General features: G+C 43.2%; 2 protein-coding genes across 2 annotated transcripts in view; both read right to left on the reverse strand.

Annotated features, from left to right (window-relative positions):
- Positions 1–7,621, reverse strand: part of MAPKAPK2 (mitogen-activated protein kinase-activated protein kinase 2) — a 42,779-nt gene extending 35,158 nt beyond the window's left edge. The window contains exon 1 of the mRNA XM_009997516.1: positions 7,611–7,621. Within this exon, the coding sequence (XP_009995818.1) occupies positions 7,611–7,621 (11 nt within the window). The remainder of the gene's footprint in view (positions 1–7,610) is intronic.
- A 603-nt stretch (positions 7,622–8,224) lies between these two features.
- DYRK3 (dual-specificity tyrosine-(Y)-phosphorylation regulated kinase 3) lies at positions 8,225–13,819 on the reverse strand. The gene is made up of 2 exons (XM_009997517.1): positions 13,715–13,819; positions 8,225–9,793 (listed from the first exon to the last, which is right to left on the reverse strand). The coding sequence occupies exons 1-2, from the start codon at positions 13,796–13,798 to the stop codon at positions 8,225–8,227; spliced, it is 1,653 nt and encodes a 550-aa protein (XP_009995819.1). The 5' UTR covers positions 13,799–13,819.
- Positions 13,820–14,514: the final 695 nt, after the last annotated feature.

The following is a 14,514-nucleotide window of genomic DNA, read 5'->3' on the forward strand; positions in this document are numbered from 1 at the left end:
CAGGGGCCGAGGAGCTGCTCAGGCCCTGGCAGATACTGTCTCCAGCCCTTTCCTAGCCCCTGCCAGACAAGCTGGCAGCATCGGGACCAAACTGTGCCAAGGGCTCGTTACTCCCTGAGCTCTGCACCAGGCAACAGCAATGAAGGGAATTGTGAAGGGAATACCCAGGGGATATACAGCTCATGTCTCAGAGATCCAGCCTCACACACAACACCCCTCTCTGCTTGCTCACACATACTCATTCTGCACTTATGGCTTTCGAGAGCAGAGAACTTCTGGTGTAAATGACTTGTGTGACCTTTCCTGGTTGATGACTTTACAGCTGGCTGCCCACACCTCAAATATAATTCCACTTATGCCATCCATCATCAACACCTGCTGGAGAGACTGGCAGCTTCTGTCATGAACAGAGGCAGGGCTGGCAGAGGGGCACGCACACAGTGGGAGATGTCACCCTGTGGGTGCAGGGCAGCAAGGAGGACCTTGGGCATCATCAGTCAGACCTGTGATACTATGGAGTCAGACACCACTTTTGCCCTCTCCTTCTCAACCTTTGCCTACCTCAGTGTGAGCAGCACAAGCTGCCGAGGCTCCTGCTGACTGTGGCAGGGTGGAAATCCTATTTTTCCATATTTTTTTTTCCTGCCCTACAAGATCTCCTTCCATGTGGCTGCTCACAGACCTCAAAGGCCACCAGCCAAGCTCAAGGCTCTGCTCTCCCAGCTCCTTCTTAGTTATGGCTTCTTGCATTTCCAGGGACACGTGTCCACAGCAACTTCCCTGAAGCCCTGGAGCTGCCCAGGGCAAGAACCAGCTGCATTACTTCTTGCCTGCCAATCCCCTTGCTCAAAAGCACACTTGTCTAGTGCAGCACATCTGAGGTATTCTCACAATGCAGTGAAAACAGTGAAGAAAAACCCCAACCTGTTTTAAAACCAGCATCACTGGTCTTTACAACAGCCTCCAACAGTACGTTCTGTGGGCTAATCAGGCACCCACTTTACTTCTTTCAATCCCTTCTCAGCTATGCTTAATTACTCTTATTACAATCATTGTCTCTGCCTCCCTACCTACACCCCACTTGCCCAGGAAAACAATTTCCTTGAATCTCCTCTCCCCTGATGTAAAGCCAAGCATCAGAGTTTCCAAGCTGCAGGAGGAATGCGAATCCTTACATGGCTCCGTGGCAAGAGGCTGGGCCTGACCCTCAGTCATCTTTAGAAAGCTCCTCTCAGCACTTAAGAATGGGCAGACTTAATTTGGGCAACTATTTCACCCCAGCAGACAAAGCAGACCAGCTGAAGCAGCCAGGTCTGTCCCTTTAAACCCCTGTGGTGAGGGCAGAGCTGGTGCTTTGAGCCCTGAGGCTCTGAGGAGCCAGATCCCAAACCCTCCTTCCATTCCTGGCGTGTTCAGACTGCCCAGGTGCCTGGGGGTACCTATGTGCTGCTGCTGGAGCAACTGCCTTCCCCTCTGTCCCCGCAGTTGTTGTGCCTCCCTGAACCCGGGAGAGAAAGGAAAACATAGCACGGAAACACACTTTGTGTGCCTCGTGTGGGCCTTGGCCAGAGAGCATGAACTCGTGTGGGGAGAAGAAAACTCTGTTCAGAAGAAAAGACACTTCAGAGCATCTGTGCATGTGGCTGCCCTAAAAACCATTTGTAAAGCCTGTTAAGGGTAATTTGACAAGAGGAAAGAAAACAAAGCCAGAGCTGCCTACAACCCATTCATAGTCTGTGCAGCAAGGAACTCGGTTTATAAAAAGGATGAGATGAATCAGACAAGACTGGCACTGGCTGCTGCAAGTGTCCTTGTCACTGCTCACACAGCAGCCCCAGCCCCTCGAGGGAAAGGCCACAAATCTCCTTTAAACTGTATCAAACGACCCAAACCTGAAGCTCCCACCACTGAAGTCTCAGCTAACAAGGACAAACTGGGTAGGCAGCTCAAAACAAGCCCTCAGCCCGTGTCTGTGCCATGTCAGCAGGCAGGGATGGAACTGGGCAGATTTGTGCTGCCCAACCACTCACCTGCTGGACGGATGGAGCTGCTTCTTAAAAGCACTTTGTGCTAAATGAACCTGCTACCTGGAACAGCATCACCCTCCTACTAGCAAAGGTTGAAAAGTTAAACCCAGCAAACCCAAAGGCATGTTGCTAAATGCAAGTCAACCTCCCCTTCTGCCTGTCAACATGACTCAAGACTCTCCTGATTAATTTTTCCTTCAACTAGGCACATTCATTGATGAACTACAATAATTAATAATAGATGGAATATACCACATTAGCAACAACAGGCTGGGCTCCAGGCCTCTAGCCCCCCAACCCAACTGTGCAGAGATGCAGGTTTTACACTGACATCCCTCAGCATAATTCAGACAGAATTCCATGGATACAGCTTCAGTATCAGATTCCCCTTCCTTAGCTGGCACGGAGCAGCACCCCAGGGCACAGCACACAGAGCTCCAAACAGCAGAGTCTGGGATACAACACCTTATATTCCATCAACAGGCACCACGAGGCACCAAGATAAGCCTGCTCCTTTAAAATGAGGAGCTGTGCCTGAGACAGCACCACACAACAGTCACACAAAACCCTCACACAGAGGCTGTCCCATGAAAATCAGTAGCTGTGACAGACGGAGCAGGCTCAGTGCTGTGGGCTGGAGACCTACATGAACATATATGGACTATAAACAAGGACACTCAGAGAGCCCTTAAATGTTTGCATGTGCATATTTTGCAACTGTTTTCAGATTGTAAACTTTTCTTAATGAAACATTTGCTATTCATCCGTATTAAAACCAGGAAAAAAACCCCACCCAGTGCTGCCTGCAAACCTTCTGCATGTAACACACATCGTTTAATCACACAGGTCATTGCTAGAGACCTTTTTATTGCAGCATGATTTCATCTTCCAACTATTCCAATATCCACTTGTGTACAATAGGTTATCCATTTATAGGTTTCTAATAAAAGCAAATCTTCCTTAAGTGGCTATTACTGGATTTCTCCTTCCAGCCTAGGGATAAGCAGGATTCTGAGCTTTAAAAAGATCTCTAGTGGGTTGGGTAAGAAAGTGACAACTGAAGAATGTCATGGTCAGACTTTGATCCATTCTAATTACAGCATCATTAACAAGAAGAACATTTGTCAGATCAGAGCATTCACCACATGTAGCACAGACACCCCAAAATCATCTGTTCACACAGAGTCTGCAAATTTTCTACTGATCTCTGGTGAGATGCCACAGAGGGCAGTGTCTGGCAACACAAGTTACAGCATCTGGAATAAATACCTTTTTTTTAAAAAAAAAAAAAAAGCAAGTATTTTCTAGGAATTTGCACAGCCTGCTGCTAAAGAAAATTAATGTATTTATTTTCTTTTAAAAAGGAACCGAAATACAACTTTAGGAAATATCTGTTCATTACATTTAGATACATAGTTTGAGACTGACTCATCTCCAAAGTGTTCCTTCACAGAGTTAGATTCACATGCACCTTAAATGTTTTCTACATTCTCCACCATATTACACCTCATCACAATATTTATAACAAAAAGGCTAGTCTGTAAATTCTTTAGACATTGACATTTAGTATGAACATCTGCAATGTATAAGAAACCCTGAATAGTAATTTGATTGCACCAAGACAGATGTAGGCTGGTAAAATAATAAGGCACAGCACTATGTGGAGGGAACATGGGTTATTCTTCTAGCAAAACAGACTTACTGAGTTAGCCTGTCTGCAAGAACTGAATTTGGATTAAAGTCACTGCCTCTGAGTGCAGGGACAATGTTCACCTACCCAAGACTGCTCTGATGATCCCAGCATTTGACATGTTTCAGTGGGAGTTAAAGAACTCTAAGGTATCAGTGGAGTTTTAGAACACCTAAGGGCTCTTTTATAGGAAGTGTTAAGTGGATACATTTCCCCAAAGCCTTATACAATTTATAATCATTTTAAAAAACCCAAATACTATCTGTGACAAGTAATAAGTATAAAAACATGATGGCCAGTTTTCATAACTGCCAGGTACCCACAGCTCCCAGTGCTCAACATAAGCAAAACCTGCAGGTTTTGTCAATCAAGTCTTCCAGCAGAGTTTGTTTTGACACCCAGCTGGGGACTGCAGAGAAGTACCACAGATCTTTCCGTATTATTTTGGCTCTCAACTTCCACAGCAGAATTAAACTTGGGCAGGCAGGGGATTTGTATCAATCATTCGAGCAGAGATCTCTGGGTGCAGAATCAGCCTTTTGCTTGTATGGCCAGGATTAGTAAGACATTGCTGAGATCATCATGTACAGGTTCCACAGCCAAAACAGCCATTAGTATTAAATGTGGAAAAAAAACCAACAAGAAGAGCTGTAATCTGCAGTGAATATCCCTTTAAAAAGGACCCTAGGTTTATTTCAGAGGTAGTTTTAAAGAGGATGACCATTGCAAAGAACCTCTACTGATAAATTGCTGCTTTAAAAGTTTTCAGCTGCATGAAAGTCCTAACAGGTCACAAGGATTGTAAACAACTTCAGATGGAGCAACACACCTGCTCTTCCACAAAAGTCACCTTAAAGCTTTCCAGTTAAATCTGTTCTGAATTCTTAGGTCACTGGACAGCTCGAGTTCCTGTTCCAGCTGGGTGGGAAGGATATAACCTCTAGTGAAGAGTACCTGTGGTACACAGATCCTGAAATCAGGTCACTGTTGTGAAACCAGCTTCACATTCGACAGCTGCTGTTAGTGAGATCCAACCTGTCCAGGGCTGTAGGCAGCCTGGGTGGGTGCCTGGCTGTGGCACCATCTTCTGCAGGGAAGATGAATCCTTCAAGTTTCTCCTTGCAGCTTGTACAGGCAGACAAGATTTGGACCCGAGAGTAAAAGCCAGAGGTGATGCTCATGCCTTGTCATAGAACAACACTGCTAAACCAAACAGCTAAAAATGCGGACAATAAACAGAGCATGTTATTTACAACACAGAGACCAACAGTGTAGCAAAACAGAGGGAACGTTATAAGGAACATTTTGAAACAAGTCTGGGTGATGTTTATAAATGCAATGTCTGTTTTGCTGTGAACCCAAATAGTTGCTTTTGTTCTGTGCTAACTTCCCAGCAGAGCAGGCTGAAGCAGCAGGCGAGGGACAGATCAACAAACTGGCAAAGCCAAGAGTTACCACACAAATAAAAACTGCTCCTGCTCATCTATTTGGACAAGTTTAGACTACTGTTAAAATTCTAACCAGCATCATGACTAATGAAAACAAAAGACTTCAGGGGATTTCAGACCTCAGTAGTGTTTAGCTGTGACCCTGACCAGCCTCTCAATGACACTGCCCCGTGACACAGCCCGTGTCCAGCTCCCATGCTCACTCACAAGGAACTCAACAAGTCAAGGGTCTGCAGGGACAATTCCTCAGCTCTCTCCCAGATATGAGATTTATTAGATCACCTGAAGGGCTTTCCCAGTTTGGGAATACTGGGTCACACCATTCACTGAAAGCAAACATTTTATAGAGAAAATGGGCTTGGTAATTGGAAACAAGACCAATATATTCTCAGCTGTATTCCTGGGTTATGAAGAAGTCCTCTGCAATACAGCACAGGTCTTCTGAGGCTGCTCCCCTTTCCTTCTCACCTCCTATGGCTAGAGAGGTAAGAGCCCCAAAGTAGCAAGATAGTTAATTATGCACTAGATTTTAAAATATAGTAGTCCCAAATAAGCAAGATCCAGTCTTAAATATCTGCTACTCATAATGGGCACCTTGTGCAGTCAGGTCATGCTGAACACATTTTCTAGATAAAAAGCAATATTCTTGCCAGCTAATTACTTTATCTGCGCTTTTACAGCACCAGCCTTAAGTGAGATTACTGTGTGTACACAAGAGGCTGTTAAGACTAGAAGTTAGCTCAGAGTAACCTGTTCCCAGAAGTCACAGGAGAATGATTATTGTACATTTGGCATTTTAGAGATGAAAATGGTTTAGAACCAAGGTACTACTCTGTGTTCCTAAGAGAAGACCTGTTTGTACAGCTCCTAGCACAGCACCATAGTTGGACTTGATGATCTTAAAGGTCTCTTTCAACCAAAACAATTCTCCCCATAACATTATCTTCTGCCAGGCTCCACTTTACAGTCTCTATATAAAGTGCTTTTTTCTATGCATCCTTCCCAACAAACTATTGCTCCTGAAAGGTTCCTCTCTCTTCACTCACCAGGTATATTTTGTAAAAAAATGCATAGAGTGAAGGGCAGAGGAGGAAGAACAATGTTTCTGGCTGCCAAAAATGTGCCACATCTATTAGAGCTTCTACTAAAATCAATGGCATCTACTGCCATTTTCCCCAAAAAATCCACTTCCCTGGTTCTCCATTCAAACAAAACTTCACTCAACTAAGCAAAATTAAAAAAAAATACCAGTCATGCACTACTATGAAGTGAACCATGAACATACCACAATACACACTGTATTACCTGTAGCTGTGTGGATAAAGGCTAGACTCCTATTTCATAGTATTACTAAGCTTACTGAGTTTACACTTGTAACACAAAAGAACTCAGAAAAGCCAAGGACATGAGAGTCTCAGTTTAAACAACAGTCTTGGAAAGTCTAGAGCTTTGGCTCTGTCTTTTTGGCTTTTTATACAAGCCTCCACCCAGCATTTCACCCGTGCTGTAATTAAACAGAGCAGAGAAGGCAGCCCCACATCCTCAGAGGGAGGGTCTCCCACTGAACATGCAGCCACCTTATCTTAAAAATCACCCTGAAAAGTCCTTTGTTTGCATACTGAGAGTCTCCTTGTTTTAACATTAAAAACTTGCTACAGAGAAACTCATTACATTTAAAACCTTCTGTTCATAAAAGCTCTAAATTGTATTTTAAATTGTGTTCAGGCACCTGGCAAGAGATCAGATGTTTTAGTAAATGGACTCAGGCCAAGTGGCTGCAAGAAGCAACAACCCCAACAAGCTGTGCTGTTGTCACTACAGGTCGCACCACCTTTCATGTTCTTGGAAGATAAAGGAAGAGGAAATACAAGCTCATTTATTTCAAGAATGAGAAAACATAGGCAGGTCTCTCTCCAAGACCTGAAGGAATACGATTAGAAGTAAAGCAGTTTTTCCCAGAACGTGTTTTGATTTGGATCCCCCAGTTTCTGCACCTCATCAGTCTTTCCTGATATTTCCCAGACCATGCTTAGATTCCAGAGCATGGTTCCAGTTAAGACAGTTCTGGGCCTCAACAACTTTGCTTTGTCTGACAGGGGTGGCATGTTTGCTTTTTACTAAAAGAGCTCCATGTATTTAATGGAATTCACTCTATACAAAAAAGAAAAAAACAAAAGATATTTTTGAAATGACCAGAATCTCTAACATGTTTATAAAACAGTTCTTTAAGTTCAATATTTTTGTTTTGGGAGTAACACTGGAATACAAACAAACACACACCTGGCAGAAATGGTTTTAAATCTGAGCTCCAAAAAAGCAAATAATGGACTCATTAGCCCTGTACAAACTGGACCAGTCCTGGTCTTGAACCCCCTGTCAGCTTTCCATAGACTTTTAAGGGAAATAGAAATTGTACAGAAGTTAGTAATTTTATTTAGAGCTGACCTGTTTTCCATGGCACTTCTATACTCCTTTGGAAACAAATATTCAGCTGATAAAATTTTAACACCAAATTCCTTCGGTGTCTACATCCCATGATATTTTTTTAAAATGTAGCCAGGATTGGTGAGAGAAAAGCAGTGCAGAGAAATCAAATTCTTCTAACAGAAATGAGCAGTTTGTAAGATCTCAATGCATTGCATTAATAAGTTTGTGCTTTTGACAATAGATGTAAAAATTCTCCCCTGGAATAAAAAAAGAGTTCAGTTGAGGATTAACTGAAAACACGTATTTTAAATCAACATCCCTTGCTGTCTTAAGCAAAAGAATCTCTTAAACCATCCTGATAGTTGGTTTTCTACAAGAGCATTATTAAAAAGCACATCTGCCAAACTCTTTATTTTACTCACCAGCTGAGCTGACCTACCCAGTAACACAATATGCACCACGCTGTGAGGGGAACAACTGGATAAAAGTTAGCCCTTTTAATGTGTACATGTTGACTGAACTTCTTTAGCCTCTAATAAAAAGTAAATCCATTTAAAACCTCTGCATTCAACCTCCTTACACGTTATTAACAGACAATTAAAATACAAGGTGATGTGGAAATAGGCAGTTGGCTACGAGCTGACCAGCTTGGGGAGCACAGTACACAGCGGGATGCTGCCGTGGGAGTCAGAAGTTAAATTTGCCCTCAACTTGTTGGCCACTCCAACCACAGGAGGCAACTTAGACCCTATTCCTGTGAAAGAACTTGTGTAGCTCGAAATCCGTTTGTTGGAGGTTTTGTCAGTGCTGGGGGGTTTGGGTGTTCGTTTACAAATCCAAGGGTGCCTTAAAGCTTGACTCGGGGTCATGCGTGCGGAAGGATCCCAGCTGAGACATTCCTTCAGGAACTCTATGAACAAGGGATCATCACAGCCTTTCAGGGCTGTCACCCAGTCTTTGTTCCCTGGAGCACCTCGGAGCTTCCCCCGGCGCGAGCGGGTTCCGGTGAGGGTCACCCTTCCATCTGCATGGGTAGTGACCGTGCAGTAGCGAGGGTGACCCTTCGAGTTGATGAAGTTCTTGGCTCGCTTGGATTGATCCAAAAGCTTCTGAGGTGGCATTCCGAGAAGTTCCATCATACAAGCTAGTTGGTCTCCCTCATCCTCTCCAGGAAAAAGAGGGTATCCAGTCAATAGCTCCACCAGAATGCAGCCAAAACTCCACATATCTATGGGCATCCCATAGCGACTTCCCAGAATTACCTCTGGCGCTCGATAAAATCGAGACTGAATATATGTGTAGACTCTTTGGTGCTCAAAACAGCTGGACCCAAAATCTATAACCTTGATTCCACTCCTCCCTTGCTGTTTTAGGAGGATATTTTCTGGCTTCAAGTCACAGTGTATGATTTTGTTCCTATAAAGGGCATCCAAACACTGCAGTATAGAGTGAGCAAACTTGCGTACCAGTTGGATACTGAAGCCCTGAAACTTATTCCTTTTAATCAGCTCATACAGGTTCATACTCAAGAGTTCAAAGGTCATACAGATATGGTTCCGAAAGGTGAAGCTTTCCAGCATGTGGATAACATTCATACTGCCTGTTTTATCCTGCTTCTTCAGGTGCTCCAGGATCCGGATTTCCTCTGCCGCTTGGCGATGGAACCGCTTCTCATTGCGAACCATCTTTAAGGCCAAGTGTTGGTGCAGTTTGTGATCATAGACTTTAGCAACTTGTCCAAAACTGCCCTTGCCAATGATTTTGAGTACTTCATACCTGTAAGCAAGATGGTCATGGGGCACGTGAATGTAGCTGCCTTGGTCATCATCATAACCTCCATTGTTGGGACCACCGATTACTCCTTGTCTCTTTTTTGCAGCTGGACCCACAAAGTAAATTTCAGGAAAATTAAATATCTCTTGCTGTTCATAAGCAGACAACTGGTGTTTGTACTGTTTGACAGCTTGCTCTGGAGCTTGGGAAATGGCTTTAGGTGCTTTTGAGGAACTAACTTTAGAAGTGCTCAGGCTCTCTGAACTTTTATCTTTCATCAGTGAAGGAAGAGACCTCTCTGACCCAGCGACTCCTGCAGACTGAAGAGTGCTGCTCCTTCTGTTGCCAGAGTCCTCAAATAACTGCTCCACTTTAACCTGACTTCCAGTCAGAGGGTGATCCTTCATTGCTAGTTTGTTGCTAGAAACCTACAGGTGAGGAAAAAAAAAACAAAACAACAAGGTTTATCTTTTAAAGTACAGACTAAGAATAACATTGATACATTGTGAAACAAAACCAATAACATCAGTGGGGTTTTGCATTTTTATTAAAAACAAATAAACAATGCTGGACCTAAACTAACTGAAGTTACAAGTATGATTATGGAAAGGTACACAAAGAGAAGGCAACTTACTGAAACAAGCTGTAGTGTACTTTAAAATCCAAAAAGGGTAAACCTGGATGGACAAACACTCAAACAAGGACACAATAACTTGTCTGAGCTGTCAGCAAACAGCCGGGGGCACAGCTATGTTTAGCTCTAACCGTGGGTGCAGCAAACACAACCAAGGACAGATGCAACTTGCACCTGTCTGAGACATGCAACGTCCCACCAGTGTGCAGGGAAGTGTCAGGAATATTGCAAAGACAAGTGTGCCAAAGGAAGACAAAGAAATGACAGCAAGTGACACAAGGCTGGTGTAACCAAGCTGAACAAGGACCAAAAGGATGACAGAGCATGAAAAGATATACTTTTTAAAAAAAATTAAATATGGTGCTTTTTTCTTTGAAGGGAAAATGCCATTATAACCTAAACTCCCTTTGGTAGCTGCACAACTCACTTAAGACAGACATGGAAGCTCTGAATAATCAAAAATCTTTTACTCCAACTTTGTTGCCATTAGTCTGCAGCTACTGCCTCTTACTGCCCTGTGTGACAACACTCACATCTGAAACGGACACACTGAAGGTGAGAAAAGCACTGTGAGATTTTTCAAGCTTGTAATTTTTACAAATTACTGGAATTCTGACCCTCACTAGAATAGCAGCTATTCCCCTTTTCCACTCACTGACACTCCAGCTGACAGCCAGCAGAGAGGTGTTGGCTTATCCTGGGCAAGACTGAAGAAGCCACGACTAGAGTAGCAACATCTGTTTTCCATTTTGTCCTTTAATCTAAAAATAAAGATTTGAGACACATGCCAAACCGAATCCCTGAAAACCAAAATAACTACACAGGAATCAAACAAAAAATATAAATAAACCTGCAGATCCACTGCAATAAAACCAAATTCCTTTTTAGTTACATACAACCCAACATCTCGGCACAGCCAGTAAATAAGGGAAGTGAATGTTCTTGCCAAAAACAACTACACGTCTCTTAAGAGAGTCTCTTTGTTGGTGCTGCTCTGCAATGTTAGCTCATGCTCACAGGCCCCAAAAAATGGGCATTTCCTGCAGAAGTCAGTCCTTATCAACGGCAATTAGGGGCCATGGGATATATCCTACTAAATTCCACTACTCTGTGCCCTATCAACCCCAAAGTGCAGTGTGCTGGAAGAGCCACGCCTTGCCAGAAAGCCTGAAACAAAAACACAAAAGCCCAGCCCTCGTCACTTGGAAAAAACGCCTTTTTTCTCAGAGTCTGGCTGAACCTCCAAGATAAGGACATGTTTTCAGAACTAGCTACAAGACTGTTCAGTCCAGCAAGCGGTACGTTCACAAATAAACAGAGAACCTAAGCACAGAACAAGGTTCACACTTGTTTGTTTTCTGAAGTTTTCGGGGGGGGCAGAAGCCAGGGGGAAAATCAAAACAACCCAAGCCTGTCCTATCTCCACCTTTGCAATCAAAACTTGGTAATTCTCCCTACATGGGTTTCAACTGTGTGCACAACAGGAGCAGCTTTTGGTCGCTGTGATTCAGAGCAGCCTCAACTGCACCACCTCTGCAGACAAGGGCCCTGAGGCAGGTCCTGGCCACACACTGTCCCCAGCCAAGGGCAGGAATGACACAGAATCACACACCACAGCTTCAGAACACCCTGCTGGGGCACACATGTTTCTTTCAACTATCTGACTTCCAAAAAATGGTGTTAGCAGTCTGAATGTCATCAGTTGGAACTGTTAAAGCTTTGCAAACAGCTCTACATCTAAGTATTCCCTATTCAGGAGCAAGCACAACTCTGCTAATGCTGCTGTTTTAGCAAACATTTTGTACCTTTGAATCTCTAAACAAACAATGAACTAATGATTCCACGTATCCTGCAACTATTTCTTCAAGAAGAAACTATAGCTTTGCATCGGAAGCCCAACTCAAGAGCCAGCCAGTAGTAAGAACTAAATTTTCATTCTTGGAGGACTACCAGAATCATTTGCCACGTGATGATAAGGTACAAATTTAGATCAATCTTCACCTGAGCTCAGATGAGCTACAGTCCAAGTCAGCTGACTTCTGGGTAACACCAGCTCTCTTTTACTAATCACAGGCTGCACAGGTTTTGTTTGATTGATAAAGTTCTAGTAGCAGCCAAGAAATTAGAATGACAACTGGCACATGCTTACACAACTCCATTCTAATCGAGAAGCTGTTAGCCCAGTTCCCACACAACTGATTCTGCAGAAATGCACCAGCTATTTTCTGAATACTGAATGAAACCCATGAATTCTCAAGGCAGAGATATTTATGTTCTCTTATAGCCAGCATGAAAAGAATGGACAGCTGCAGAACTCTGTAATTCTCATGTAACATTTAATCGTAATACAAAAATCTTACAAGGAAACCAAATATCACTTCATTCCAGGTACTTTCCCACTAAAGTTGAACATCATGGTTTTCATCCTGGCATACTTCATTTCAGCCCTGCTTGCAAGACACCACTAAGGCTGTATTTTGTTATGTCATTCACAGCAAAACTAGGCATTTTTCATTCTTAAACTTAAGAAGTTACCAGGCTTGATGGATAAAACACAAAGAATAAGATACACCAATTTTTCAATCCTTAACCTTAAGAAGTTACCAGGCTTAATGGATAAAACACAAAGAATAAGATACACCAGTGAAACAAACTATTCATAGTTTCATTCTGCAGGTTCCTGTTCAGTTACAAACAACTGAGGTTACACCGTAACTTAATGCATTTTAAAAGTTCCCACTTCCCTGGAAACATCCCACTACATTACACCGTAACTTAATCAATGCATTTTAGAAGTTCCCACTTCCCTGGAAACATCCCACTACTCTTCAAACTCTACTGCTAAACAAATCTCTTTAACTTCTTCTGCTCTTCCTCAAAGCTGCCAAGAAGGGAAAACACAAACCCCTGCTGATGAGTGAATGGCACAGACCAAATTAATTACTAAAATCTGTTACAAGAAATTCCCACAAGGTGATGATTTTCAAATGCAGCTTATTCAGCAAAATAAGTATTTTCACTTCTTAGAGAGAGTTTGTTGTGATGTGCTTTTTTTTTTTCAAGCTCAGGCTCCTCAGTTTCAACAAGAGACAAAACACACTTAAAAACCATAGAGAGGTCAGATCACAGCACAGTTAAATCCAACCAGCACTGCTCAGGTGAATCCATTTAAGATCTCATAACTCCCCACCTGCTGAGGACAGACAGCACTTACAAAGAAGCACGTTAACACCTTCAGCCCATAACGAGCTATTTTGTCAGATAACACCAAAATTTTCAGAGGAAAAAGATACTTTGGTAAGACATGTGGCAGCCAAGCAAACTTGGCTCCTTCTGCTGTTCCTAAGTACTTATCTCACAGAATTTTCATGAGGGGAACTAAAATGGAAACGTGGAAGAGCTAAAGCAAAGCACGTGTAGATTTACATGCTTATCAAGAGACAAGGTGACACAGCAGAACACCCCAGCCATTTGTCAAGTAACTTTCTTGATTAAAACAGGAGCTGAGGACAGTAAGATAAGATTTCTGAGGCTGCCGACCAAGTTCTGCACTGAGCACCATATCACACCCTGTTTATGCTCAAAAGATGTTAATAAGCTACTACAAAGCTGCAACATCCCACTTTTTTGCCTTATATCGAGATATCAAACTCCTTGACAGCTCTCCCTGCCACACAACACAACGTGAAGGGCCACACAACATTGAAATACTCACATTAGATCTGCCGAGGGAAGGAAGTCCTGAGGGGCTGTGTTCTTCGTTTGCAGACTCCTGGTACCTAATCTGATCTATCCTCATGTAGGAGTCATATAATCCATCTCCAAACCTGGCTGGAAATGTCCCATATACAAACCAGTTAGACACAACAAGTCGTGCTGATACAGACAGAGATAAAGGCTGAAATGTATCTCACTTAGCACATTTGAGTCTGCGAGATCATCATTTCTCATTCATTTATTACCATCTTTAGAATTTACCTATATTTAATACCACACCAGAGTGCAAAGCTCTTGAGAAACCTTGATTCGTGATACTTTTGATTTAGTGCCTCTCTTTTTTTTTCTTTTTCCAGTCAACTTTTTCACTTCAATCTACCCTCAAGAAACATTAACCAACACACTCCCCATTTTCCCTTAAGTAGGATAATCCTGAACAACCGAAAACGAGCATGCACTTAAATACTTGATAGGACTACCCTGCCAAGTAGGTTAACCTTTGGAAACGATACGTGGGAATTACAGTGAGCAGATTTACGGGGGGGGGGGGACCAAAAACAAAAAAACCAAAAAAAAAAAAAAAGGGAAAAAACTCGGGTGGGTTTGCACCGCAACTGCTGGAAAACAGCGCCCAAGAACTTCAAATCGCGAGGTTTAACGCAACACACTTTGTAAAAAGGGAGGAATTAAGCGGGACCAGCGGGGCGAGGCCCAACCCGAGAGGCCCCGCTCCCCTCCGGACCCCCGGGGCTCAGCGCGGCGGGCCCAGCGGCCGCCTCAGCCCAATCTCCCTCCCCT

Source organism: Chaetura pelagica, unplaced genomic scaffold (assembly GCF_000747805.2).
Source record: "Chaetura pelagica isolate M959 unplaced genomic scaffold, ChaPel_1.0 scaffold215, whole genome shotgun sequence".
NCBI lineage: Eukaryota > Metazoa > Chordata > Aves > Apodiformes > Apodidae > Chaetura > Chaetura pelagica.